Source organism: Numida meleagris, chromosome 2, assembly GCF_002078875.1.
Source record: "Numida meleagris isolate 19003 breed g44 Domestic line chromosome 2, NumMel1.0, whole genome shotgun sequence".
NCBI classification, from domain to species: Eukaryota; Metazoa; Chordata; class Aves; order Galliformes; family Numididae; genus Numida; species Numida meleagris.
The window spans coordinates 134,945,587-134,973,234 of NC_034410.1; the positions used below are offsets into that span (position 1 = coordinate 134,945,587).

Genomic DNA, 27,648 nt, shown 5'->3' on the forward strand with positions numbered 1-27,648 from the left:
CTTAGAAGCTAAAGTGCAGCTTGTTGTATCACTGACAATTTTTTTTTCCTTACATTCCCAGATCCCCATCTGAATTTAATCTTTTATTTTATTATTATGTTTTTGTGTCTTATCAACATTTGGAGACAATCACAGACCTCCCCTCCAGCTCTGTTAGTGGGTACTAGCATGATTTAACATTCCCCAGTATATTAATTGCAATCTGAGAATATTTTAGTAGATACTCACCCCTGTTTAACACCACAGCATTCTTGGTCACACAGCTATCTACTTATCTGAGTCATACTCAATTAAATCTTAGCCAACTCTCTCATTCTGTATAAACAAACTCAGGCTGTGTGGCAAAACAGACACTGCCATCTCTAGATGTCACTGGGAGCAGCAAGGCTCAGTTTGGACGATGCTTGTTTAGAATCAGTGGCCAGGAACAAGGATGGTTCACATGGGGTTGTACGAGGAAGAGGCTTTTAGGCCACCACTCTTTCAAAGCAAGTGGCCATCACTACATTTTATCAGATATCCTCTCCCTGCAGCATCATCTCTGATGAGCTACAAGCAGAGCTGCTGGAGCTGCTTTCTGCACTTGATTTAAGCAGCAGCAAGGCACAAGCAGTTCACCTCAGGACAATGGTGGACATACACAGAAATGTAACTGCTGCACATAGGAAATTTCCACGTGTGGCAGGCAGGTACTTCCCGTGTGAAGGAGCAGCTCAGCTGGAGAGACAGGGAATTGCAAGTCTTGGATGAGGAACTGAAAATCGTTCAAGTCTTATCTTTATAATGCAAAACCTTTGAAACATTAGGTCTAATAAAAAAGTACAAGTTCCAGATACACTAGGTTCAGAAATGAGTATTCAGGAATTTGATTTTACAAGAAATGGACTGGGGAGAAGACTTTCTGAGGGACATGGTTTCATGCCTCTGTTTGCATCACAGTCCAGTCTCTGCTGGAAGGTTACCTAAAAGAAGGTACCCTTTCCTTTGCAGGGCTCGGAATTTAAGGGGATGATACTGTGTGGGACTGAAACTGAAGAAAATATTCTAGAGGCTCTGCTTTAAAGCAGCTGTCCTATCCCCCAGAATCATAGTCAGGGAGTCGGAACATCTCTCAATCTTTTGCAATCAGAGGGAGCAGCTATGTACTTAAATCAAGCCAAACACTGAGCACCTATATATGGATTTCCAGAGCTAATATTAAGATCCTGGTTTTAAAAGCTGTGTTTACGTATGTCCCGGTCTCCTAGAAATAAAGATCTTTTCAACATCACCCCTGTTAATCCCTTCATTTTCTACATTCATCTTTAAACAGTACTGTTGCAAATAAATTCATCAGAAAATCAAACCGGCAGTTAAATCTGCCGTGGGTAGTACAGCATTAAAATCAACCACAAAAAAAACAGTGCTTCAAAAATATTGTACTGTAGATAGTCACGAATAAAAGAAGATTGTGACTTACAAGAAATATATGACCCCTCCTACAGTTAATCTATTCCATATTTGTTGATTGAACATGAATTACAGTTGAAAAATATCCCAAGGGATTACTTAATATACTGCCTAATCCAGCCATCCACCCCCTGCAAAGAACAGCCTCATGCGGTTTTGCTTCATTAGGAGTTTCTCTGCAGCTCCAGTGTCCCAGCTCAGTTTCACCTCCTGCAAACAGGTCTGAGCATGAAGAAATGACTTCTGTGGCCAGAACTGTGCAGAAGTATGTAACTCTGAACAAGCTTAATTGCACGAGTTGAGCTAATGGAAAAACCATACTTTGTCTGACTACCTTCAAGGCATGGTTGGAGTTATCCCTTCTGAAATCTGAATGGATTATGTGGTCTTGTATCTCTGGCTTTGCTTTGGCATGTTTCCATTTTTTAACCCTTAGTTTGCAGTATTATGGCCGTGTAACAGTTTTGCTCATACTCTGAAGCTTTACCACCTCTCCTGTTCAACATTTTTCATGCAATGAAATGACTTGTTTCACAGAATCACAGAATGGTGGGAGCTGGAATGGACCTCTGGAGATCATCCAGTCCAACCCCCTGCTAAAGCAGCTTCCCTAGATTAAGTTGCAGTGGAAAGCATCCAGGCAGGTTTTGAATATCTCCAGAGAAAGAGACTTCACAGCTTCTCCGAGCAGCTTGCTCCAGTGCTCTGTCACTCTCAAATTAAAGACATTTTTTCTCATATTTGTATGGAACTTCCTGTGTTCCAGTTCGTACCCATTGCCCCTTGTCCTGTCACTGGGCACCTCCAAAAAGAGCCTGGCCACATCCGCTTGACACCTGCCCTTTAGAAATTTATAAGTATTGATAAGATCCACTCTCAGTCTCCTCTAGGCTGAACAGTCCCAGGTCTCTCAGCCTTTCCTCGTAAGAGAGATGCTCCATGTCCTTAATCTTCTCTGTAGCCTTCTGTTGTACTCTCTAGAAGTTCCCTATCTTTCTTGAATTAGGGAGCACAGAGGAGTAGAGGGAGCGGATCACCTCCCTCGACCTGCTGGCCACACTCTTCCTAATGCATCCCAGGATACCATTGGCCTTCTCGGCCACAAGGGCACACTGCTGGCTCATGTCAATCTATTGTCCTCCAGTACACCCAGGTCCTTCTCTGCAGAGCTCCTTTCCAGGAGATCAGCACTAACCTGTACTGATGCGTGCATAGATTCCTGCATAGCTGCAGGAACCAACACTTGCCCTTGTAATTGTTTCCAATACAGTTTGTCTACTAGCGGGAATATTGTGACATCCTTTATCCTCAACTTATGTGAAAAATGTATCTTCACTTTGAAAAGTCCTCGGCTCCACAACTTCTGAAGAACTTCTGTCAAAAAAGTAACCTTCTCCTTGTGAGCTCTGTTAATCACGGTATGCCAGGCTGTGAGCAGCTATGAATTAACACTGCTTTACAAATTTGCACCACCTTGGGATCCACCTCCCTGGTATCCTGTGGATATCTGCCACAGAGAATTTGGGATGGAAGAAAAATGGCCATAAACAGGAGCTCTGGGTAAACTCATGCAGGGAGACAAGGTGCGAAGATGTGAAGAACTGTAAAGATCTTAAACTACAGTTCAGCTCTCCCTGACTGGCATGAAAAATGGTCTGCATGGGCTGAAAGCTTACCCTGAGAAAGTGTGAACTCGCTGAGATAGCTTACAGCTTTATCTCGCTGCCATCACACAAGGTACTCCAGACCTCAGATAAGGACAGAAAAAGACATAGGGAAGAACAGAGTATCACTGGCATCTGACAAGATCCTGCTCCTTAGCTCTAGGGTTGACACCATGACTCCTTTATCTAGTTTCCATATCGCTCTAGGCCTTCAATCCTTCTCCTTTCACAAATGTTTTTTTCCCTTATGTCCTGTCCTGAACAACATTTCTGTTATCTAACATAGAAGATACTGCTCCACCTCGTTTTGAAATTTTTGTCTAGTACAGTATGTACAAGTTCTACCAGATTCCAGATCCTGAACGAGATGCACAAATTTCTTAAATGAAACCATAACTTTCAAATTGTAACTCGAGACCAAGTTAATAAAATCCTTCAAGAAATCTGACATACATATGTCCCAGAAGGGAGAAGTACAAATTTCAAGGCTGCTGTTATCTGCTACAGAAAATCTACTGTCAGAAGCTGGCTATCAGTGTTTGAAAATAATTATTTCTTGAGTAATAAGGAATACACAGTTAAAATTTTAAAAAATGATGAACCAATACGATGGCTATGAACTCCCCACAAACTCTCTCCTCTTCGACAGAGTCATGCACCACATAACGCAAAATCCAGGTGAGGGCAGCCAAGAGACAAAGCCAACATACCCTAGAGAGCTGTAAAAGGAGGAAAATCCAGAAGAGGCTAAGGGATGAAGGGGTGATGATGACAGCCAAGAGGTCTCACTGCAGGACAGGGCTGGATGCACAGCTGGTTTGTAGGTCATACACCACCCCAGCCTTCAAAACATGGCAAGGGATTTTGACCACCCACTAGCTGCTGTGCCAGCAAGAAGCTGGTGGCCCACCAGCATGGCATGACTTGGGTTGTTCATATAGAGTTTATAACACAAGAATAACAGCCTGGTGACTATTACAATAATTTCTGCCTTTAACAAAGCCCTGGATCTTTTGGAGATTGGAGGCATTGGTTGATAATTCTTTTTTAAATTAAAAAAATAAAAACCAACAACCACCTTTCTTATTTCTCATTGTCTTGCCATGGAGTATAAAAGCTAATACAAGTGAATGGACAACTCATACTTTCATTGCCAAGAGTTTTGACTGAAGCCTATAGGAAAGCCACCGCGGAAAGAAGCTCCGAGGCCCACTGCAATGGGGACTGGGGCCTTCTGAGCGCTAGGCAGAATGGGTAGCATGGTGGCAGCCACTCCTGCACCAAGATGCACTCAGCTCTGGGGCAAAAAGAGAGAACTCACTGGCCTGTTCAGTTTGGGCCACTGCAGAGAGGAGCTGCTGTGCAGTGAAGGCTTTTAGGCTATACAAGCAGTCTCTGACATGAATTGTATGTATAACTATTTGAGACTTCTAATATGACTCCAGTTCATTTGCAAAGCTTGGTTTATACTCCTGCTTGTAATTTATCTTCTGCTTTTGATTCCTCACAACATCTGTGTCCTTTTTCCAGACCCCCCTGCATGGTTTTATTCACGAAAGCTTTAAGAGTTTTGTTTTTGTTCTAACGTTTTTGCCTTCTAAGTTGTTTTTATTGTGATGCACACCACGCTGAGTGCTCTGGCAGCCTGCGAGGGCTGTTTTCTAAGAAGAATAAATTATGGGCATTAATAAAACAAAGCACTGAGCTTTTGAACATTTGGTTTCAACGTGGAAGGATTCTCTTTCATATGAGAATCGCGTTGAGGATTTATTTCTAGGGGGACTTTTCCTGTTATTAAGATCTAACAAAGCAGTATTTTACTGGAGGCTTTTTGTTTTTCCTTCATCCACTCTGTCATGGTTACTGCAAAGCTCTTCTGCTGTTTCTCATTTCACTGCAAGGTACCTATGTGCATATGAAAGGTATACTGTGCAGGGTTTGCTTTTAAGTTTTCAGCAAAGTGGGGGGAGGGAGCTTGGGAGGTTTTTGTTTGAGCTTCCTTTGTGGAGAAGGATTAAGGTAAGGATACGGAAACCAGGGGTAAAGTAGTTCTTTAAAATAAAAACAGATCTCCCCTCTGTAAACGCATGCAAAACAAATACACAAATTATGACATTGGTTGGCTGTGTTCACAACTGGGCTAGTGCAAAAAACAAGAGCACTATAAGCATGATTTACAACATTTATTTGGACCTCCTTGAAAAGTCTTCCTTTCAGTAGGCTCAATCCTGCAACATAAGCAATTTGGCTCTCATGAGTAGTCCCATTGACTAAAAGCAGCGCCCGAATTTACGGGGTCACCTAAACCAACAGAAGAGTTTTGAATGCAACATTTTCCCATAAGTCACTTCCCATTATACCCTTTTGCCACCTGGACCACATCTCCTTAAATATGCTTTATTGCTCCCATATGCCTTTATTCAGCAAAGTGCTCAAGCTTTGATGAAATGGAAGAGACGTAAGCGAGCACCGAACGGCTTTTCTGAGCTGGTGCTGCAGCCGCACTCCAGATTAATGCCTCCTTTCATATAGTTGCTGTACTGCACTACACACGTGGAACAGCCTCCCACTTGTAGTTCCCAAACATGCTCACCTTCTCTTCCAAATCAGCATGCACAATCCTCCCGCTCACATCTCTGCTGTTGTGGTTGATGCAAGGGAGGCTACTTTTGCAAAGAACCGTTGAGTGTCCAACACCACCACGTACTTAAACTCCCCTGGACTTTGGTCCCCTCTGGTTCCCTGGAGTGGAGTCTCACCCACAGCCCTGCATGTCTTGGGTTGGCATCCAGGCTGGTACCTGTGCCCCTGCTTGCGCCTCACTGCCTCTCACTTGCTCCAGAAGACTGACTTTGGCTGCCCAACCAGTATAAAACACTTTTTTCTTTCCTATCTGATTTTAGTTGGATTGGGTTTCTGGCTATTTAGCAGGCTGACTCACCTTGCATGGCCAGCCGCTGGGCTGGTGACGCTTGGGAATCCCCAGAAGTAGAGCAGGAGGAGGACAGGATTACCACCTTCAGCAGTATGGGATCAACTCTTTGCAAAATCATGCCCTAATGAGAAAAGAGGCACAGAGCACCTTACGTGTATCCCACATTCTCCTTTAAGTCTGATTTCACAATGCAAAAGTATGAAAAAATATTTTGTTGAAGACTTCTTGAAAACAGAGGCAGTCTTTGCACCTGGGTGGATTTTTAATCTGCATTTAAACATATTTCACAATTAGCTGTTATTAACTATTAGCTAGCACTATTAAAGATGCAAACAGTTTGATAACGTACTGCTCCAGATCAAAAAGTGGGGTGGGAACTGCAAACTTTGCAATGTTTGACTTGAACTCAAGTGAAAACATCTGACAGCTTTTATTGGTGTTTGCACTTCTCAGAGACGGGCATCAAGGTAAAAGTGACCCGATTGTTGCTTTTTATCATTTTCCAGCTGTGGTGCAAAAACAGGAATCTGTTAATTACTTCAGACACCTATGGGGTCAGGTTGGCAGCAGCAAGGCGCTCTGAGCCTTCTCACTGCTGTCATGAAAAACCTCATGTGTTTCCTTCCTCACCGCATGTCTCACAAAGAGATTTACTGCTGTGTTTTAACCGCACGTCAATGAGCCATTCAAAATGTTCAGCAGCAAATTTGGAGACTTATCTGCGACAGCATTTTCCTACTGATAGGCTATAATTTATAATAAGTGTTTGCATACTTCATTAGCTGCTGAATGAGATGAAATGCTACAGAATGGCGGCCTAAATGATGGAAGCAATCAGTGGCACTGTATTCCTACCAAGGAGGGTGAAGAGTAAGCAGGAACTGAGAAATGAGATCAGGTTTCTTTGCTGTACCATACTGCTCACAAACAGCAGCAAGCAACTGCATGGGAATACCAAGAAATTGATGTTAATTTGCATGTCCTGAGGTTTCACTTTATTTCTTGCAGGATCTCTTACCATCAATGCCACTTCTGTCAATTCGTTTTCAACTGGATGCCCAGACTTCTCAGTGAAGACAAGGGCCTATACACTGAATTTATGCAGTGATCGTAGAATCCTTAGAGTTGGAAGGGACCTCTGAAGGCCATGTTGACTTGTTTAGTCACCTCTTAATCAATGAAGAGTTTGAAATCCATTTATCTGGGTGGTTCTAATGACATTTTTTGCACAGAAGCACAGGGCTGTTGTCCTACAGGGCCATGCCACTCCGGGGCACACCTACCACCCCACAAGTCCCCAGTCCCCTGGGAGTCTGGGGTAGGATATGAGGACAAGGGGCTTATTATCTGAAGAAAAGGGGTCAAAGCTGTAGATTTGCAGTCCATGTGCACCAGATGGGGCTCGGTTAGGTTGGAATGGGGAGATGGGCTGTGAGGCTTGGGGTAGGTGAGAGCTCATAGTTTTCTTACATGACGCTTCTTGTCTCTTGGCACTGTGGTTTTTTTGACAGCTCTCAGCTGCTTTCATGGTGGGCACACCGGGGAATGGGACAGCAAGGAACTCCTGCAGAGTGTCTAAGCAATACAAGGAGTTTCCTGTTACCAAAGATGCTGATTTCTTCTCATCTGGCAAAAGCTCAAATTGAGCTAAGGTGGTGTCAACTCCCTCTCATTTTTTAACATGTGCCCAGAGCATGATCTTCCTCCGTGCATCAAAAATCAAACATCAGGGCCGTGTTCAGTTGAAATTGCTGTAACCTCTTCTGCAACATATCCGTATTGCCAGAAGAGCACATTAAACGGAGACACCCAGCCTCAGCCTCTTATGTCTCTTATTAATGTAACAGCCATAAATTCAGTGCTTGAGGGAGAGAAGTACTTAACGTAGGGAAGGCTAACCCAAATGAACAGGTGATAGCATCAGTCTGTCTTCCACTTTCTCTTCTCACCCCACTGATGGTCATTTCCATTAGTTTCATAGTGTTTAGCCTGTGGTACAAAAATCACATTACCTTTCACAAAATGTTCACAGCACCTTCAGAAAACATTTAATTACTACGGAAGTAGAACTTCGGTGACGAGCCATTGGTCTTTGTACATCTTCCAGGGGAGTAATATGAATTTCAGAAGTAAAATTGAGCACAAAACATACTCCTCCATACTTCTCCTTTGTGCACTGGTTTCCATGTGTTTGGTGTTTGAAGCAGAAGGGATTAGGACCATATTTACTAACACGCCACAGGCTGAGTGAGAGAAGGGGGGGAGTAATCCCTCAAAAAAGCCTGTTTGTTATAAAATACCACAAGTAATCAATATACCCCAAAAGAGCAAAGGCAGAGATGGAGCAAACTCTTAATGTGAACCAGACCAAATAACATGAAACAATCAGCTCAATGGGTGAAGTAGTGATTTGGCAAATGTTCTGACATTGCTTGCCATGGGATTTCTGGGCAGTCATGGTGAAAGTAAGTAAACAGGCCGCATCAGAATAACACAACAGACACTGCAGTGGGGCACAGCTAGGCCATTCATTCAGAAGAGGAATCCCTTCCTTTACCTGACACTAAATCCCACCCTCTGTGTTGCACAGCAAAGCAGAGCAACTTGGATGTGAGTGTTTTGTGGGGTTTGCTTCTGTCTAAATGTTTTTGAACTGGAGAAACAGCAGTTTGATGGCTGGGTTTACACTTCAGAACAGAAACAAGGAGTTCCCTCAACTAATCCATATCCATTTCTAACATTCAAGAGCCAGTCTCTGGCATTTGGGGCTCCCAGCCTCGTGCTCTGTCTGTTGCACAAAGAAATTCAGTGTTTCAGCTGAAGGATTACCCAGGCCCTTCTGGGCTTTTCAAGCCAAATCATTTTCCTCACCTGTAAGAAAAGAATAAGAGGTTTAATAGACATAAAGGGCTTTCAAAGTTCACCATTTAAGTGCTAATTGCTAATCTCCATGTGACAACCAACATTTTTTTTTGTTTATATTTCGTAGTAGGAACTCCTCCCATCCCCAGGGAACATGAACTGCACAGAATGGAGAAGCAAAAAAAGGGATAGTTCATTGTGTCAGAGAGGGATTTAGTCTATCCAGTAAAAGGAATAAAATACATACAGTCACTTTGTAAATCTTCAGTTCCAGAGCCACTAATCCAGGGTTCCTTTAACGTCTTCGGACTCAGATGATCTCCTAATGCCCAGTCCTTCTATCTGATTAGCTATAAAAAGATGTGAGCTTTTTTGGTGACATCAAACTCTGTGGGGGCTGAGGGGAAACTTGAGCCAGTCCCGTAAGACTGGAAATAACAGGAACAGTTGTATACAAAGGTTTGGATTTTTGGATAAAACAGCAGGGCCCATGGGAAACATTCCTGCATTAAAGTCAGCATTTGATTCCAAAATTTGACATCTCCAAGGTGCTAGAGAGCTTTCAGAAAACAAGACCATCACTCAAAATACGACAGGGACTTCAAATTGTTACAAAATCATCTCCAGCAGGCATTAGCACTGAACTCTGAACACTGGAGTTTGATGCAGCTCCAAGAAAGCGTTTTGCTAAGCTTCGGAGAGGACGTGCTAAATTTGGAAAGTTGTCCATTATTTTCACCAGAAGTCCACCTAATGTTTTGCAATGACCTTAAAGCAGACAGATATAACAAGGGATGGCAAGTAGCCACTGACGTGAATTATACTGCATCCCAGCTCCAAGGTCGCTTGTCAAATACAAATGGTAATCAAATCTGGAGAAGATGCACAGCATTTAGCATGCGGAATAGGGCTGAAGGGGGCTTGCAGCTCAGCTGAGGGACAGCATCCTGCCCTCTGCAGAGTTGCTCCTGGCTAGTCAGGTGTTTCTCTGGTACTGAGAACCCAGTCGAGACGGAGATCAATATTGTGCTGCAAGAAGACACTCACTTAAGCCAATAACTCTCCTGAAAATGTTAGTATGTTCTTACCTCTGCAACAGCCAGCTTATCTTGGTCTTAGAAGTATTGATATGGTCACCTAGATGCAAAATTCACCACTCCAAATGCACTCTACATCACAAAGGGCAGGGTGTATCCCCATTCCTACTGGCGTTTGTCTGCTGGTAAGACACCGATGCACGGCTCTGCTGCTCCAACCCTGATGTGTTCTGTGTATTCAGGTGCTTTGTGCAGCTGTGGAGCCTTGTTTCCAACTACACCGTCCACAGCAAAGTAGGTGATGCTACAGTCCCCTTGGTCCATCTGATTCCCCTCATCAGCACCACACTGGAGACCAAGTCATGGGTATGTTCCAGTACCGACACTTTTCAGCTAATCCATTTTGCAATGCTAAATGCTGCTGAGGAGATAGGAGCATGGCATCACAGCCCTGCTGCTTGTATGCTGCGCAGCTGCACACTGGGTGGCAGGACCAGTTGAATGTCCCACCAGCAGAGGCACAGGGAAGCCCAGCATGGTCCCTGCATATGAATTCCAGGCTTTATTTACAGAACACCATTCAAAACCGTTCTCTGTTTCGAGATACCTTTCCAGAAGTATCCAAGTGATTTCCAAAATATTTTACCTATACCTCTTTGAGGAAAAGGCAGCACTGTCACCATTTTCAGATGAGACACAGAGATATTAACAAACTATTTCCAGTAATTTTAAGATCCTGACATGAGACTTCGCAACTCCCAGTTTTTAGAACGCATAGCAGTATGTAACAGTTCTGTGACATCCCATAACAGGCACGAGCAGAGATGAGCTGTGCTGAGGTAAGCACAGACCTCTGTTATCTCCAGTCAGAGCCATCAGGGCTGCTGGGTTCACCAAATCAGAACTGCGACTCAAGCTGAGCGCTGAGTGAAGAAGTTAGAAATGACCTTTTCTGAAAATTATAGCTGAAGGGACCTGGCAGCATAATTCTGTCTATGAGACACAAAAAAGATACAGCTTTCCAGAACAAGATTCAGCTGAGCATGACTGCGTTGCTCCTGCCCCACAAGACACAGCTTTCAGGTCATCTCATCAAGATTTGATGCCAGGGAGCTGAGGGAAGTTGCCCAGATGGTCTCTAGTCCACTTGAATTGCAACCTTAATCACATTCTCCAAAGAGAATACTTCGGTGTGCTTTTTTGTTGTTGGTGGTTTTGTTTGTTTTGTTTTCTTTAAAAGATTGAATTAGAAGAGCAGTTTCTTCTCTGTCTCAATGATGTGACACAAGTTGCCTCTTGCATGGTTCAACAGCAGCAGTTTGAAACGTACCAGGATTGCATAAGGTAAGACTGGTGGCTAACAGCTGCTGCAGATAGCAATCTTTTCTGGTAACAGTTACTTAGAGAAAGAACCATCAAGCATTTTAGCAAATGGCTATGCAGCCAAGGAGCACTGGAGATTCCTGAATCTCCAGTTATAGCCCAACTTCTATATTCTTCTTGATTGTGGCTAGAAGGGATTTTGTCCATTCACTTTCACCTTTTCTCCTTCACTGCTCAGCTTCTCCACCTTGCCTCTGTTCTCTCTCAAACCATTCTTTAACTTCCATTCTCTGACAGCTGTTCCTTGTTCCAGCTCCTTACCCAATGACTTTATTCCCTCACTCCCCAAGCCAACTTGACTTTCAATTTCACATTTGATTCACTTTTAGTAGGGGTCAATCTAAACCACCAGATTTCTCTCCAGAACAGCCTTGGCCAAAGCACCATTCCCATCTGCTGCCCCTGCCCTGCAGGCAGTGATTTCATGAACTTCTTCAGCCACTGATCTAAATCTCCTGGCAATTCACAGGGCTTAGATTTCACCACGCTTAAGACTTTTCTGGAAACTGGGTGAAGACTTTTGGCAATTGTTTGGGCAATTCTACCTCTAATATCCACTGAAAATTGCAAGTCTTGCCATTATTTCAGACAGATGTCAGTGTATGATTCAAGTCTTAGATACACATAGCTGCCAGCCACTGAGAAGAAGTCCAAGAGAGAGTCCAAGAGATGATAAAATTGAACAGAACTGAAAGTTATCCAAAGCTTGTAGCTTGTGTTCAGCTCCCTTGGGAACACACAACGCACACAGCAATGGATTCCAAAATATTAAGAAATAAGCTAGCGTGTAAGAAAAATAAGGATCTCCTGTTGAATTAAGGAGTTAGGTCATTAATGCTTGTTCATATTACATTACTCACACTTGAGAGACAAATAACTATCTGTTTCCTCACTAACCCATGTATTTATTTGAACAAATATTTCCCAAGAACTTGGGAGAGAGAACCATTTCAACAGAAAAGTTTTTTATTATGGTCTTATCATAACAAGCCACTTCACAGTACGCTGATGTGTATCATATACAAGCATCCATTGTAAAAAGCTCTTAAGTGTATCTCACTTTATGGTGCTGACATGTTCACTCATTCTCAGAGCTCATTAGCTCACAATGAGGCCTCTCATTTCCATATGCCTTACTGAGGTTTTGCTATATTTCAGAATCGAGCCTTAATGGGCATTATTGGCTTAGAACATGATCGGTGTCATATAAAGTCAATTTATGTATATGTAATATGTAAAAAACTAGACATACTGTATATACTTAGATATAATTGTAAATATAATAATATATATAGCAAATATTATGTATATATGTATATATATAAACCCTACATCATTTAAAAACTGTTCTTAAAAAAATCTAGGCTCTGTATGGAAAGGACATAATGCATGACCAGGTTCAACTTCGCATGCTTAATATGCTTAACAGAGTTCTAATCTTTTAAAAAGAAAAATATATAGCTCCCACCTTGAACAAACCTGCCTGTTTTCCTCTCAGTCCAAAATGCTGCCCAGTCAGGCCTGCCCGTAAACACGGTGCTGGAAGCGTGCTCTGAGCAGAGGCACTATGTGAGCTTTGGTCAAACAAATGGGTTATCACTGCTCAGGTCCACCCTCTCAGCTCAGTTCCAAAACTGCAGAGGTGATCCAGCCAGCCAAGGGCAGAACACCATCGATCCAGGCAATAAATAACACACAAGAGAAAGTCAAAACCTCTGGAAAAGTAAAACAACAAACTGTGAGAGTAGGCAGCATCTAATTAGCAGACTGCTCTCATGTGCACGTACAATTTTAACCATCTCTGTAGTCTGTAGGGCATGAAAGACTATTTGATACCTTCTGCAGAAAAATACTTGCAGCTCCCAGTTCTGCTCTTCATCTCAGTGGAATTTAAAGTCTTGACACCCTCAGCAGATCCTCTTTGAAGCTGCAGAAAAACAATCAGTCAATCAAACAAAAACAAAACTGCAGTAGAGAAAAAGAAAACTGGGGAAGAGGAAGTGGGGAGACACATGGGGTCTGGGGAGAAGAGAAGGAACCTGAGAACAGACGGGCCCTTATCCATGAAGTGAATTCAGCTTGTAAAAGCAACAAAACCATCCATATCCCAGTCCTTGCCCCTTCCCCAGCCTGTCAAGGTGCTTTCATGACATGAGCAGGCACGCTAAATGTCCTGAGCAGCTCACCTAAACTGTAGATGTGCCCAACGAATGCATCAATCGGGAGACATAATGCAGGAGGAGGAGCAGGAGGAAAAGCCCTACCAGTTATGACTGCAGCTTGTGTGCGCTCACGTGTTTGTTGTATACTTTCTCCTGCCACTCTGAAAGGGTAGGGGAGCCATTTGCATGCAGGTGGAGGACTTGGGCAATAATTTGAGGGAAGAGGGGAATGGTGCCCAGAGAGGAACTCTGTAGATGAATAAACACCCCTAGCCTGAATGATAATGGGATCTCCCTCCAATGAGTATAAAACCCACAAGACTATTAGGTACTGGACATGCAAAATTTTACATCTAGAACTTCTTTTAACAGTAATCACATTACGGATGCCTTATACTGATGAAATCCTACTTTGAATAGAGTTTAAAGAAATGCCTTAAGATGCACAGCTTCCCTGTTTCTCTCCAGCAGACAGGAATCTGCCAATGTCACTCCAGTCTTCAGAAAGGGTAAGAAGGAGGACCCACTTCTATCCCAGAAAAGGTGGTGGAACCATCCTGGAGGCCATCTCAAAGCATGTGGAGGACAAGAAGGTGATCAGGGGCAGTCAGCATGGTTTCACCAAGGGAAATCATGTTTAACCAATCTGATAGTTTTCTATGACAGAGTGACTGGCTGAGTAGATGAGGGGAGAGCAGTGGATGTTGTCCACTTGGAATTCAACGAGACTTTTGACACTGTCTCCCATAACATCCTCATAGGCATATGAAAAAGCCTTTTACAGTGAGGGTGGTGAGGCACTGGAATGGGTTACCTAGTGTTGTAGTTGATGTCCTATCCCTGGAGACTTTCAAGGCAAGGCTGGATCAGGCCCTGGGCAACCTGGTCTAGCTGTGGTGTCCCTGTTATTGCAGGGCAGTTGGACTAGATGGCCTTCAGAAGTCCCTTCCAACTCTAAGGATTCTAGGATTCTATGATTCTAAACCAAACTTGTATTCATATTTTTAAAAATTGGAGTCTTAAAATTAACGCAACTGAATGTATTTGGTATTGTCAAATTAGTCAAGTACTCCATAACAAATATACGAATCTCAACCTTTTAAAATGACTGCATCCTTTGGTAAAAATATTTGAGACAGAGAAACTTTTTCAATGCACAGTTCTCCAAATGCAAAGAAACAATAAGATGCTTGGATGGAAGCTGTGCATCCACAAGGAATGAGGAACATTATGCTTGATCCTCCAAGAAGGTAAACAAGCTGTGGTTGCCTCCAGCCATAAAGCAGGGAAGACAGCATGGGAAACCGAGACAGGAGATTCCAGCCCCAGTGCAGAGTATCATCCTGTCCCTGCCTTGGTGAATGTCTTCATATGATTTGCTTCTCCTGAAGCTGAGACAGATGATGATGACTGCATCAATACGTTGAAAGAAGAATTGAAAATAAAGAAGCAAGGGAGAGAAACAAGTGAAGACTGCAGCAGCTCCATTGTGCGAGTCCAAAACATCCAAGAGCAGTCGGAACAGTGTTAGGAAGGTGAGTGAGAGAACTGTTGAGCCCTTTTGTCTCTCCATGTCTCCTCTGTGGTAGCAAACCATTCTCCATCCCTTCTCTTCCTCCTTCACTACCTCAGTTTTTTCAGAGCACAAAAAAATTAGGAATTAGGTGACTAAAAGTGGCAAGAAGATAACACACTGCCAAGGACTTTTGTGACTGCCATACCAACTTGGAAAGCTGTCCTCAAGTATTTCCCAAACGGCTAAAAACACCTTCTTCCCACATAAGCTTTGATTCACCTTCTGGATGGGAGATGAGCTATCACAACACCTGTTTATAGCGTCAAAGTTTAATACAGTTAAAAACTTGAAGATTCAGCAAAATAAGGGATCAGATGCTGAGCAGAACCTTGTGCCGGTTGGTCAGCTGGGCCTGCGCTGCTTTGGGCCACGCTGCGATGAGCTGTGAGCCCCTTGCTGCTCGCACTGCATCCCTCCAGGTCCTGCACTGGGAGCCGCAGGCGGCGGGACTTGGCACAGCCATCCCCAAACAGAGCCTTACTCACAGCTTCGACACCGGCAACGAGCCTGAGTCATCGTCCCTCCTTTTCCTGGAAAGGTGAGGGACAGATGACTTCCAAAAGAGTGTTTTTTCCTGAAGTTAGGTTTTTGAAAAAGGGAAGAAATGAGCAGGTCCTTCAAATGTCCTTTCATTTCTACAGAGCTTCCAGCTTTTCCCTTCTTCGGGGGCTTGTTTTGAATTATCAAACACTTATTCTTTCATTCTTTCTTTCATTTCATTTCTTTCTAAAAAATAGGAATTCATTTAGGAAATGAAAAGCACATTTTCAGAATGAGGTACTTCATATTAAAACTCTTCTGCAAGAAGAGTGGAAAAAATAAAAGAATAAAAATAATAATTAAAAACATCTACTTGACCTGAGACCATCCTTTGGAGTCATTTTTGAAGAGCTGCTTTTGACCCTTAATCCTGGGACCATTCCCCTTTTATTTTCAAGGCAGCACAGAAAATAAACACCACTCAGCAAGCCTGTTTCCCATCAGTGCTCCAAAACTTTCAATGTGATTCTGGTTCAGAACACCCAAACATCTCTGAACCTATTCACAATGCAGTTTGGACTCCCAAAGAGTGGGGACATCGCCAAGATGGAAGACCTAGAGCCCAGCCCCGTGCTGTCTGCGAGTGCGATCAGATGGCTGTGGAATAACACAGAGTTATGTAATAGCTGCTATGGCTTCATGTGTATGGAAACACGTGCATGAAAACACTCAAATTACTATTGCCATTTTACATTGTAAAAACACGAAATAAATATAAATACATATTTTATGAATATGTATTCATGTAAATATTTATATTAGTACGAAATATAAATATATACAGTGATTAAATTTCATTCTAAACATTTATATTTACCTTGTATGTTTTTCAGGGCCCTTATGCAATACTGATGCTCTGTGAAAAATCAGGTTCTTAATTTTCCGTGAATAAACTGCCCTAGGGAACTGAAAATATTGACATGCCTTAAATTTCCTTACATGAAAAAGTTATACAAATTATCAGATTTCTATGAATACAAAATCAGCTAAAACTAAATAGCTTTTGTCTTCTAAAAAGCCAAGGGGTGCAAGGATACGCTGCTGTCGTAGATAGCGACCCTGATGTCAAGTGGAGTGCTTAATGGGAGAGCACAGCTCTCTGCCAGCTCACCCAGAGCTCAGGGAAGCTGCACGCTGCTCCTTCCTCCACAGCACCAAGACAGGTGGGCAAGACCAAAAAAGCTGAAATGAATGCTCACTTGGATGCCAGAGAAAGCAGCTGTACCCTAAACACATTTGTAGACATGCTCAAATATCTAAGAACAGCAGCACTTACTTTGTGGACATCTTAGTCTATAATTATGCTAAGAAAAATGAGATGCGCAGTCTGTGATAAAACTGCACATAGGCATTTTCATATGACATATTTCTTTATAATTAACAAAAAGTTCACATTAAAAATTGAAATGTCAAAATAAATTCTCCCAACTTTGACCTCTGCACATTTTTACTTTATGTGTTTAATGCATATTCTTCCAGTACTCATATACCACTCACCCAAATCATAGAATCATTAAGGCTGGAAAAAACCACTGAGATCACCCAGTCCAACCACCAACCCATCCCCACCATTCCCACTAAGCCATGTCCCTCAGAGCCACATCTACTCTTGTCTCAAACACCTCCAGGGACAGTGACTCAACCACCTTCCTGGGCAGCCCATTCCAGCGCCTGACCACTCTTTCAGAAAAGTAGTATTTCCTAATGTCCAGCCTCAATCTCCCCTGGCGCAACTTGAGGCCATTCCCCCTCGTCCTGTCACTAGTTACAAGAGAGAAGAGGCTGACCCCCAGCTCACTACAACCTCCCTTCAGGTAGTTATAGAGAGCAATGAGGTCTCCCCTGAGCCTCCTCTTCTCCAGACTGAACAATCCCAGCTCCCTCAGCCGCTCCTCATAAGGCCTGTGCTCCAGACCCCTCACCAGCTTCGTCACCCTCCTCTGAACATGCTCCAGGGCCTCAATGTCTTTCTTGCAGTGAGGGGCCCAAAACTGGATACAGCACTCGAGGTGGGGCCTCACCAGGGCTGAGTACAGAGGGACTGGCAACTCTATTTCTGATACAAGCCAGGATGCCATTGGCCTTCTTGGCCACCTGGGCACACTGCTGGCTCATGCTCAGCCGAGCATCAACCAATACCCCCAGGTCCGTTTCCTCTACACAGTCTTCCAGCCACTCTGCCCCAAGCCTGTAGCGTTGCCTGGGGTTGTTGCGGCCGAAGTGCAGGACCCGGCACTTGGTCTTGTTGAACCTCATCCCATTGGCTTCAGCCCAGAGATCCAGCCTGTCCAGATCTCTCTGCAGGGCCTCGCTACCCCCAGGCAGATCGACACTTCCTCCCAGCTTGGTGCCATCTGCAAACTTACTGAGGGTGCTCTCAATGCCCTCATCCAGGTCATCAGTAAAGATATTGAACAGGACAGGCCCCAGCACTGACCCCTGGGGAACACCACTCGTGACCGGTCGCCAGCTGGATTTAACTCCATTCACCACCACTCTCTGGGCCCGGCCCTCCAGCCAGCTCCTTACCAAGCAAAGAGTGTACCTGTCCAAGCCACGGGCTGCCAGCTTCTCCAGGAGAATACTGTGGGAGACAGTGTCAAAGGCTTTGCTGAAGTCTAGGTAGACCACATCAACAGCCTTTTCCTCATCCACCAGGCGGGTCACTTGATCATAGAAGGAGATCACGTGGGTCAAGCAGGACCTGCCCTTCGCAAACCCATGCTGGCTGGGCCTGATCCAACCTGAAGCTCTCCTGGCAAACTTAAGGCCATCGCCTCTCTTCCTATCACTAATAACCTGGGGGAAGAGGCCAACCCTGAGCTATTCTGCTTTTGTTTCACAAGAATGAGCTACAAACAAGAAGTTTGAACCAAAAATGAGCACTCAGACACAGATAAACCAGACATGACATTCAGCATATCAGGTCTGAAGGTGGAGAGGATGAAGAGTTAATCACTATCCAAATACAAAGCTTTAAATGGAACTGACAAAGTTATAATTTTGAAAGTCATCAACTTTTAAACAGAAGAAAAACCCAAGCTAAGCTGCACTCACGGTAAGATGTTTGGCAAGCAAAGAGCTCTGTTTCCTACACCTTCCCTAAGTCCCCATCACACCAAACGAGTCACCACAGTAATTAATTGACTGAAAAATGGAAGATCTAAGTAAACATCAAAACAAACTACAAGGTATCTTAACCAAAGGCCTGCACTGTGGCAGGGCAGAACATCCCCTAATCATCCCCTACAGATGTTTGCCAATTTGCTGCTTACAAGCCTAAACCATGCACCTATGACACCATCTGCCACCTTAACTTTTGTTGTTCCACAAAAATATTTTTTTACAAATACAGCTAATCCCTTCCTTCTCATAGGAAAATAAAGAAAAAACAATGAATTTTTTTTAAGCAATTTTTACATGTTTGAAGGGAGAGTTCCTTCCTCAGACTTTTTTTTTCTTCTAGACCAAGAATACTCACTTCAGGTTATTATTTTCTTACGCACAATGTTATGTATCAGTTGCACTTGGGGAAATTCACCCACTTATGTCTTCCGAACTGCTGCTCAGAATCACTTGATGGATAATTACTTTCACGTCTTATATAAAACCATCCTGTTCATCCTCAAGTGAGCTTTGCTTTCACAGTTGTACCCGGTTGCTCAGCATTTCACTTTGGCTCCTGCTGAATTTCACTTGCTGCTGTGGGGCCACGTGTGCAGCCTGCCTGGCCATTCCGGCCTCTGATGGCACCTCCCAGGTGTGAGCATTGCCTGGCTAGCACGGCCCAACTTACTTTGTGTTCCATCGAACACATCAGTGAATCTGCAGAACCAGGACTATAATATAACTTCAGAAACCAAATTGGAAAAGTCTTCTTAGCTTTTTTCTTCTAATTTGCTAGAAACTGTGTCTTCACCACGTTTCCTTACCATATATTAAATAATTTGCTTGGAGTCACACAGCCAAACAGATGACGCTAGAATTACCGGGTGGCAGCTCCCAGTTCTGTGCTTGTATCACTAAACAATACATTTCCCTTCAGTATAAAGGTGTAAATCCACATCTCCAGAAGCAGTAACACCAGCCTAAATTACCCATGACCTCATTTTTAAAACATAAATGCATCTGCCTTCGCTCTACCAAACAATGCCACCTTTCATTGCTTATTAGCCCAGGTCTCCCACAAACACCTTTGGCACTGTTACCTCACTCCTTAGCCAAAGGAAAAAATAGCTAAAAATATTTCCATTGAGCTATTACTATAGCCTCCCGAACCTCTCCCTATGATTCACAATTCATGATGCTAACAGCACAGCTCTCTGGCTCCAGAGTTAGTCAGCTGAACAGCGCCCGTTGTCAGCCTACCCACAAGATGCTCACTACCTCATTCTGCCCATGCTTGGAGCTTTTCTTGTTACATCTCTAGCTCATCCAGACTGCAAGAGCTCGCAAGCTTTGCAGGCTACAGAGGACACAAACTGTACCAAGTTGGGCTTACGCCAGCATGAAGAGCCCTGCGCATGGCAGCAGGCAGCCAGTGCATCGTGCATGGAAAAGCTCCAATGCTGCCTGCTCCACCATGGCCAAATCCAGCTCAAATGTATTTTAACACGTTCTCTGAGCACAACTACTAGCAGCACTATTCACACAGTATTAAAGGGACGTGGCGTTGGGTAACACATCAGTTTATGTGTCTTACAAATGCATCTATCGTTTTTCAGTCCTACAGATAATTTCTTATCGCAAGAAGTACAGGATTCAACAGCAGGTATACAATATAAAAGCATTTATTAACATCCATGAAACAGAATATGGCTTTAAAAAAAATCTTTGTGGGTCCCTGTTGAAGTCTCTCTTTGCTTTAGGAGAATCTGTCTCTCACAGGAATATGGGAGAAATTCTGGAGAAAATACTTAACTCACATACAACCATCTTATAGAAACCAAATGTGGTACGAAACCTGGGCAATAAAAGCCAACTAGTACACGGAAATAAAACCCTTGCCTCTACATACAAATAAAGAGAACACATAAAAAGTGGCAGAGATGATTTATCTCTAATAGCAAAACTTCTAAAAACTTCAGTTTTTAAATAAAACATTTGCAGAGTGTAAATAATACACTGCATAAAACCCAGCTAAAAAGATCTGAATGTATCCATCATTTCAAGTCCCAGGCCTAGGTTAACCCAATAGCGTACTGTTCTGTGAATTCACGAACGGACACTGTAGAATGCTTTCAAGAAAACACCTTTCAAAAGGAGGAAATATATTTTTATCTTTTAATTCTTAAGCTTTCAAAAAATATTTTCAGTTTTAACAAAGACATCTTTCAAAAGCATATTCCAGTGTCAACCTTGGAGAAAATCCTGCCTTTGTCAAAGTAATTTGCAAACTTTATTGGATTTTTAAAAGCCTAATTACAGGACAAAACATGCATTAAGCATTTTGCTAAAATTACAAAAACATAATTGCAGAATGTCAAATGTTCATGTCCATAATAAATACCGGCAGCTCAAAAGCAGCTCAGAAAATTTTTTCAAGAGTTTTAGTATCTGAACGAGGAAATTGTTCTATATACTGTTGTTAAAATTTGGGCATTACATTGCAATAGTTAAAGCAGAAACAGCTCAACTGAAGACTACAGAAAAACTTTGTCTTCTCAGGAGGTCTCTAACACTTGGTTATACAATGCTACTCTGGAAACAGCACTTCACCAAAGGTCTGGCAGTTGGCTTCTGTTTAAAATATACTCTGCCTCATAACATTCTTCAAAGGATTAAAACATAATTGATTCTGGCAGTACATACGGTCAGCATGATGTGCAGGGAGTTGCCACTGGACATGGGGTGCTTACAAAAAGGGTTGTTTTCTTTGTTTAAAATGGAAAAAAGAGTGGGAGGTGCAGAGAAGAATGAAATACAAAATGACTCAATCATATTTTTTGAATCAGGTTATTGCATATGCAAATGGAAGGCTTCAGACGATGGTGGCAGAGCTTCTGAATTGCTGAGGCAATGCACAAATTCTTATTTCGCTTAAAAAAAAAAAAAAGATAGAAGCTACAGTTATATACATTCTTGTAAGCATTCAGAGAATATTGGAAGCTGAACTCCAGAGAAGCCATCAGTATCAGTCTGAAAGTGATGGGGAACGGATTGATCGTGCGCTGGCTGGACTGTTAGAGAAAGCAAAGGGATCCTTTTCCTTTTCTTTGCTATCATGTTTATGTTTATGCTTATGTTTATGCTTGTGTTTCTTCTTCTTTTTCTTGTGCTCATGGTGGTGATGGTGATGGTGGTCACTGTGTTTTGAGGAGTTGGACTCTTTACTGAACACAGAGAGCGGAGCTGCTGAGACAGGGTGCATGGTCACCTCTCCCGAAGACTGCTCTTTGCCTAACAAAAAGAAATTGGTAAAATGGGGTAAACATTTTCAAACACAAGAAGTTCTGAATTATTAAATCAGATCTACGTTATCATTTGAATGTGCAACCACAGAACCCCTTACTGTACTAATGCTAGTGCCATTAACTTCTTTGTTCAGAGAAATTTCTGAAGCCGCCATTAATGCTTCTGTATTACCAACGGGAAGTACTCCTTCCTCCCTCAAAAGTACAAACACATCCCAGGTAATTAGGAATTGTAAAGAGATAAGCAAGTGCAGGGTAGATAGGCATCCAGAGATCACACATTAAACACATTAGGAAGGTCACTATACCAAGAGTAATCAAAATATAATTGCTCATGAGAGCTATGAGAAACTGAGATGTTAAAGAGTAGTTTGGGGACGCAAACTCCTTTTGGTCAAGAACTAAAGCTCCCTGCAATATACAAACCTGTCTGATATTGAACAGCATAATTCAATTGACACTTCAAAATTGCATCTTAGAATCAATTTAGTCTACTCGAAAGATTATACAAAGTTTTGTTCTTAAACAAAAATTCAATTAAGACAATTACAACATCTTTATCAGAACACATTAAAATTTCATTATTTCACAAGAAATGCAATAGCTCCAGGAGCAGGGATGAAAGGGAAATAGTAAACTAAGAATAGCATGGTTAATTAGTGGAAACAGTTGGAAGCTGGGAAGCCTTGAATTCCTTTAGGTAGAATTTGAATCAAAGCACGCACAGTGCAAGGACGTGCTTTAACTACTGGATGTGTATAAAAGCACCATCAGACTTTCAAAGCTTTTACTAAAGCGGGTTTTCTCCCCAGTTGCCGTGATCATTTTTTTGTTTGTTTGTTTGTTTTGGTCCTTCCAGTTTTCAGAGCAAATACCTCCGTTCAATAACAGGGAATTACCTTATATATTTTATAATAGTCTTTTTCTGTGTATTTGGAAATTCATTTTTCCCAGTGTCTCTTTCATTTCTGTATTTTACTTTAAGAGCAATAATGATTCTTCTGTGGTAATGCTTTAATCTAGGAAGTCTGAAGAGCCAGCTCACTGCATTATGACAAGCACCGAGGAAGACTTCCATGCAACCTTTCTGGCCTTATCAAAGATTAAGAATAGATTCAATCAAGTATACATTGAGGAAAGTTTTTGGAGGGTAAAGCTCAGCTGTTTCGTTTTTGTTTGCTTTTTCTAAAAAAGGTGGAAGAAACAAAATCTGCATCTGTGAGAAGCATTTAAAATTCTAAATAGAAGCATAAAACGTTTTATGCAGCGTGGATGATCAGCAACATGTCAGAATCTCTACTGCTTGAAGTCTTAAAAAAAAAAAAAACAGAAGCGATGTCTTTCTAGAAATATGTTTGAGCTCAAGTACAGTATCTGAATTTGGTGCGTTATAAAATTCTGCTGATGATACGGAGGTCAGACTGGAGAACAATAGTTTCCCACACACTTAAAATCTCTAATATTCCAATGGTTTTTTTCAGAAAATTTTAATTCTGTATTCATCAGAGTGATGCAGTAAGCAACTGTAAGTGCAGATATTTATTGTCAGAGCTCATACTGACCTTATTTTTTGAAGTGTATTATGGCAGATAGAAGGTATGCACACAAATTCAAGCTTCTGCTTGCTGACCTTAATGCAGTTATTACAACTCTTTTTTAAACTGCTATCTGGAGTAGTTCTCAACTATGCAGACAGCAAGCAAACATTCTAATTATTCTATTTCTCTTCAGGAGTACCTGTACCTAAACTTATCCCCATAACCTAAGCTCAGTTACCCAGAGCACACAGCTTTTAGATAAATAGGAAAATGTTGCTTTTAGCTGTCGCAAGCATGCAAAAAGTGACAGTGTTCAGAACAGTAGAAAAAGGAGCATTTATCTGACTATGGGCATTAGGAAAGGACCTCAGACAACTAAAGCATTCACTCTTTGACATCATTAAAATATGCTACAGTTGTTAAAGGTGGATCACGACAGTGAGAAATGCTACTTTTAGTAACACAGAAGTAAAGAACATAGCAAAAAAACTAAAACAGAACCCGTCAGCATTTGCCCTTAAAACAGTATCTAAGGTACAGAATATGTTCTCATGTGTTCTCAAGCGGCAGGCGCATTTCTTAAAATACACGAGGCAGGCTATAGTCAAAAACAAAAAACCCACATCCGTGACACAAACCTTTAAACCTTCACGGCTCCATTAGTTCCAGAATTTGAAGTTACTTTGACATGGAAACTAAACCTGTAAGTCTAGATGCTACGTTTCTATCAACCTCAAACCAAAGCTAAGCCTTTGAGCTTTAAAAACATTACCCAGAACTATAAGGATATGGGTATAATTTGCAAGGATGGTGTAAGCAGTAGCTCTACTGCCAAGTGCCAGTGAATACCAAGGATGCAAAAAACCCTCTCAACACAGCTGTGCTGACACTAATGCAGGTTTCCTGCTGTTTACTGCACTACCAGCTCCGCTAAGAAACAGTCAGCTAGGTTATCAAAAATTTGTATTTAAATCTGTTACATGAAATATTGTTAACTGCAGCAAGTTGGAGAGCATATACAACAGTAGTGTAAGCCACTGACTGGAGAGGGGGAGATGAACACCTGGAAACTGAAAGGCAAGATGATCTTCAGACAGGAAAGAATTCTGATCCAGCTGCAGCTCCAGGGCTACTGACACTTAAAGAAACTATCAATAATAGTACAAATGTCAATACAAAAAAATATCATTGCAGAAATCTACTTCCTACTGGCTCAGTAAAAGTACACACACATTTTCTTCAGTGAGGTCGATGAGAGCCAAAATCTATTGTGCTTCCCTATTTTTTAAAATGCAAAAATGTAAGCTACCTGGAAAAAGTCTTCCTATTTTAAAGAGTGCTTTGAAATCAGGAATCAAATAGAATCATAGAGGTTGGAAAAGACCTCTAAGATCATCTAGTCCAACCGTCCACCTACTACCAATATTGTCCACTAAACCATGTCCCTAAGTTCTGCTTCTGCCCTTTCCTTGAACACCTCCAGGGACGGTGATTCCACCACCTCCCTGGGCAGTTTTGATATACATTAATACCAATATGCTGATCTTGGGAGATGGCTCAGCATGGATGCATACAGACTGCGGAACTCTGTTGCCCGTAAAATGCTCTGCAAAAGATTTTACACTTTTGTAGCCGTCAAATTCATTCTGTAATGAGACTAGCATTACACTTGCAGAATACTTCATTTTAATTTCCTTTTAATTAATATCCAAAGGCCATGCCAGCAACCTTCCAAAGTAGGGGAGCAAGGCTGAACGGAGTTGCTTCTAGGGGATTAAAACCACTCTCATATCACCAGAAGCGAGACCGCTGCAAGGAGACACGAAGCACTCTCTCTTCCTGCAGGGAACCCACTTTCTCCTGGCACAGGCAGCAGGATGGGAATCCGCCTTTCTCAAATAATAGGAGAGGGCAGGCCCAGGAGCTCATTTCTGAAGTGGTTAGTAGCATTCCTTGGAAAAGAATGCACATACATGTGTCTGTCCACTTGGATCTCCTTCTGTTTTGAATGTAGATATTCCAACGTAATTATTGGCTTCTCGGTGTTCCAGTGAATTTGGTAGTTGTTTAAAGTTAGACAGGATTACCCTCCCATGGGGGAAGAGATCAGAAACTCTGTGCACACCTCGTCACATGGAACGATACAAATGCTGGAGATATTGTGAGGGAGAATAAACTATAAAAACAGACCTCATGGTTTAGTTTTAGGATGAAAGGGTTTTAGATCTCGATAAGCTTTAATTGATATTTTCTGTCATGAATGAAAACTTGCAGTCAGATAATTACAATATCCTGTCCATCAACTATGTAGGGAGAAGTTGTTTTCTTCAATTTTTTGTTTTTCTTTTTAAGAATCATCAGTGTATGAACAACGCCACTGAGTAGAGTTTTTTTAGCTATATTGTTTTCTATCGGATCTTTACAATTTGGTAGAATGTAACTTGAGACTTGAACATGGCAACAAACTTTTATGAGATCTTCCAAGTGGCCTCTCCTATATTTCTGATTGTGTGTGAAGAGGGCGGGACACCACAGACTTACAGTCTGTGTTTCTTTGCATTTACAATCTATTTAAAACTGCTGGCTTAAGTACGACTTTTCCAAATTGACACTTGTTAAAAATGATCCACTTGGCACCCTGATTTATTCAAATGTCACCGAAGAAGAAATTAACTTCACAAATCACAGCAAAGGGTAAGGCCCATGGGTCCAGTGTTCTGGCTGAGGACAGCCTGGTGTTCCAGAACCTGACACCGATCACCTTTGGGAAGAAGGTGACATCAACACAAGTATGCTAACACTTAATATGTCTCTCCCAGAACCCAAAGAAAGCTTTCTAATGAGAAAAATCATGCACTGTCTGCCTAGCACTTGGACTGCAGCTCTGGCTGGCATTTTTTTCTAAAGAGCTAAGACTAAAAATGCTGAAAAGACTTTGAAAACTATTTTGACAAATATCTTGTTTCTCCTTATTTCTACTCTTCATTTTAGGATTGCCCTGGAAACATCCAACACAGAGTTTTAATTTCATGCCTAGTTTATGCATCTCTTGAATCATCAGTGAAGTGCACACTGAATCACTGAATGTAAGCAACCCCAAGCTTCTGTGTTTAAGCATTTTATTTTAGGAATCATCATTTTCAAACCATTCATCTCTGGAAAAAAAGAAGTTATCCACATTGTCTAGTACAGTGCTCTTTTAATGATCATTCTGTAAAGCTGAGAGTTCAAGTGAGAAGGATAGGTCTAGTTCAATGTTTTCTGAGACGGTGCTAAATGAATCGGTTAAATTGGTCCTGATATAAAAATTTTAACTACTTCCAATTTACAGGTTCACTTGACTTCATTCAATTTTTAATTAGATTTATAACCAGATACATAATTTGTTATGCCTATGCCAAAAAGGATAACCTCTGCTAAAGTACTGAAAAACAAGCCTACGTAAAGTATCTGAAACTGATGATTGTTTAATTAGCTTCCTCATTTGACTTTAAAAACCATATTGCTTTGTCCGTACATTAAAACACTAGGTTGACTCTGGTGATATTTTACCACGTTCACTCTAGTATTCTAGAAAATTTATAAAAGAAAAAGCATATTTAAATCAATATGTCAACCGAGCTCACTTGAAAATTTAGCCTTATCCATTTTCTTTCTCTGCAAGGCTTATATTTGTATTAAAGCTGCTTTCATGCACTTTAGGATAAAGCCCTTGAAAACATGCTTTCTTGTGAAGCACAAAATTAACCACATGCTATTTCAGTGAGGCAAAATTAGCTACAGAACCTCAAAACTTATGAGTTACCAGTTTGGAAGCAGTTATATTTTAGGCAGTAAAGTCAACATATGTATATTAGATACTATCAAACAGATACTGTGTTAATATTTTAAGTTATTAAAGGGCAGTCTAACAGAAGAGTTAAAACAACTTTTCCTCCTTAAAAAGCATAGCAAAAATCCATCATTGTCAGTGTTGTTCTTTCCATCCAAGAAAAGGATGTCTGTTGACATACTTGCCTGTAATTCTAATGCTTAGGTAACCCTTTTTGACAGGAAGCCACTGACTAGTGTCTAAATTTTGAGGTAACG

At 41.8% G+C, this 27,648-nt stretch overlaps 1 protein-coding gene and 1 long non-coding RNA gene across 4 annotated transcripts in view; both read right to left on the reverse strand.

The window, feature by feature from the left end:
• On the reverse strand, nucleotides 8,417-12,126 carry LOC110394420. The gene is made up of 3 exons (XR_002435613.1): nucleotides 9,999-12,126; nucleotides 9,158-9,260; nucleotides 8,417-8,919 (listed from the first exon to the last, which is right to left on the reverse strand). It is a non-coding gene; the product is annotated as an uncharacterized LOC110394420 (long non-coding RNA).
• Nucleotides 20,383-27,648, reverse strand: part of TAF2 (TATA-box binding protein associated factor 2) — a 58,620-nt gene continuing 51,354 nt past the window's right edge. For all 3 annotated transcript variants that reach the window (XM_021386399.1, XM_021386401.1, XM_021386400.1), the window contains one exon: nucleotides 20,383-22,007. In XM_021386399.1, the coding sequence (XP_021242074.1) occupies nucleotides 21,742-22,007 (266 nt within the window). In that variant the 3' untranslated portion in view covers nucleotides 20,383-21,741. The remainder of the gene's footprint in view (nucleotides 22,008-27,648) is intronic.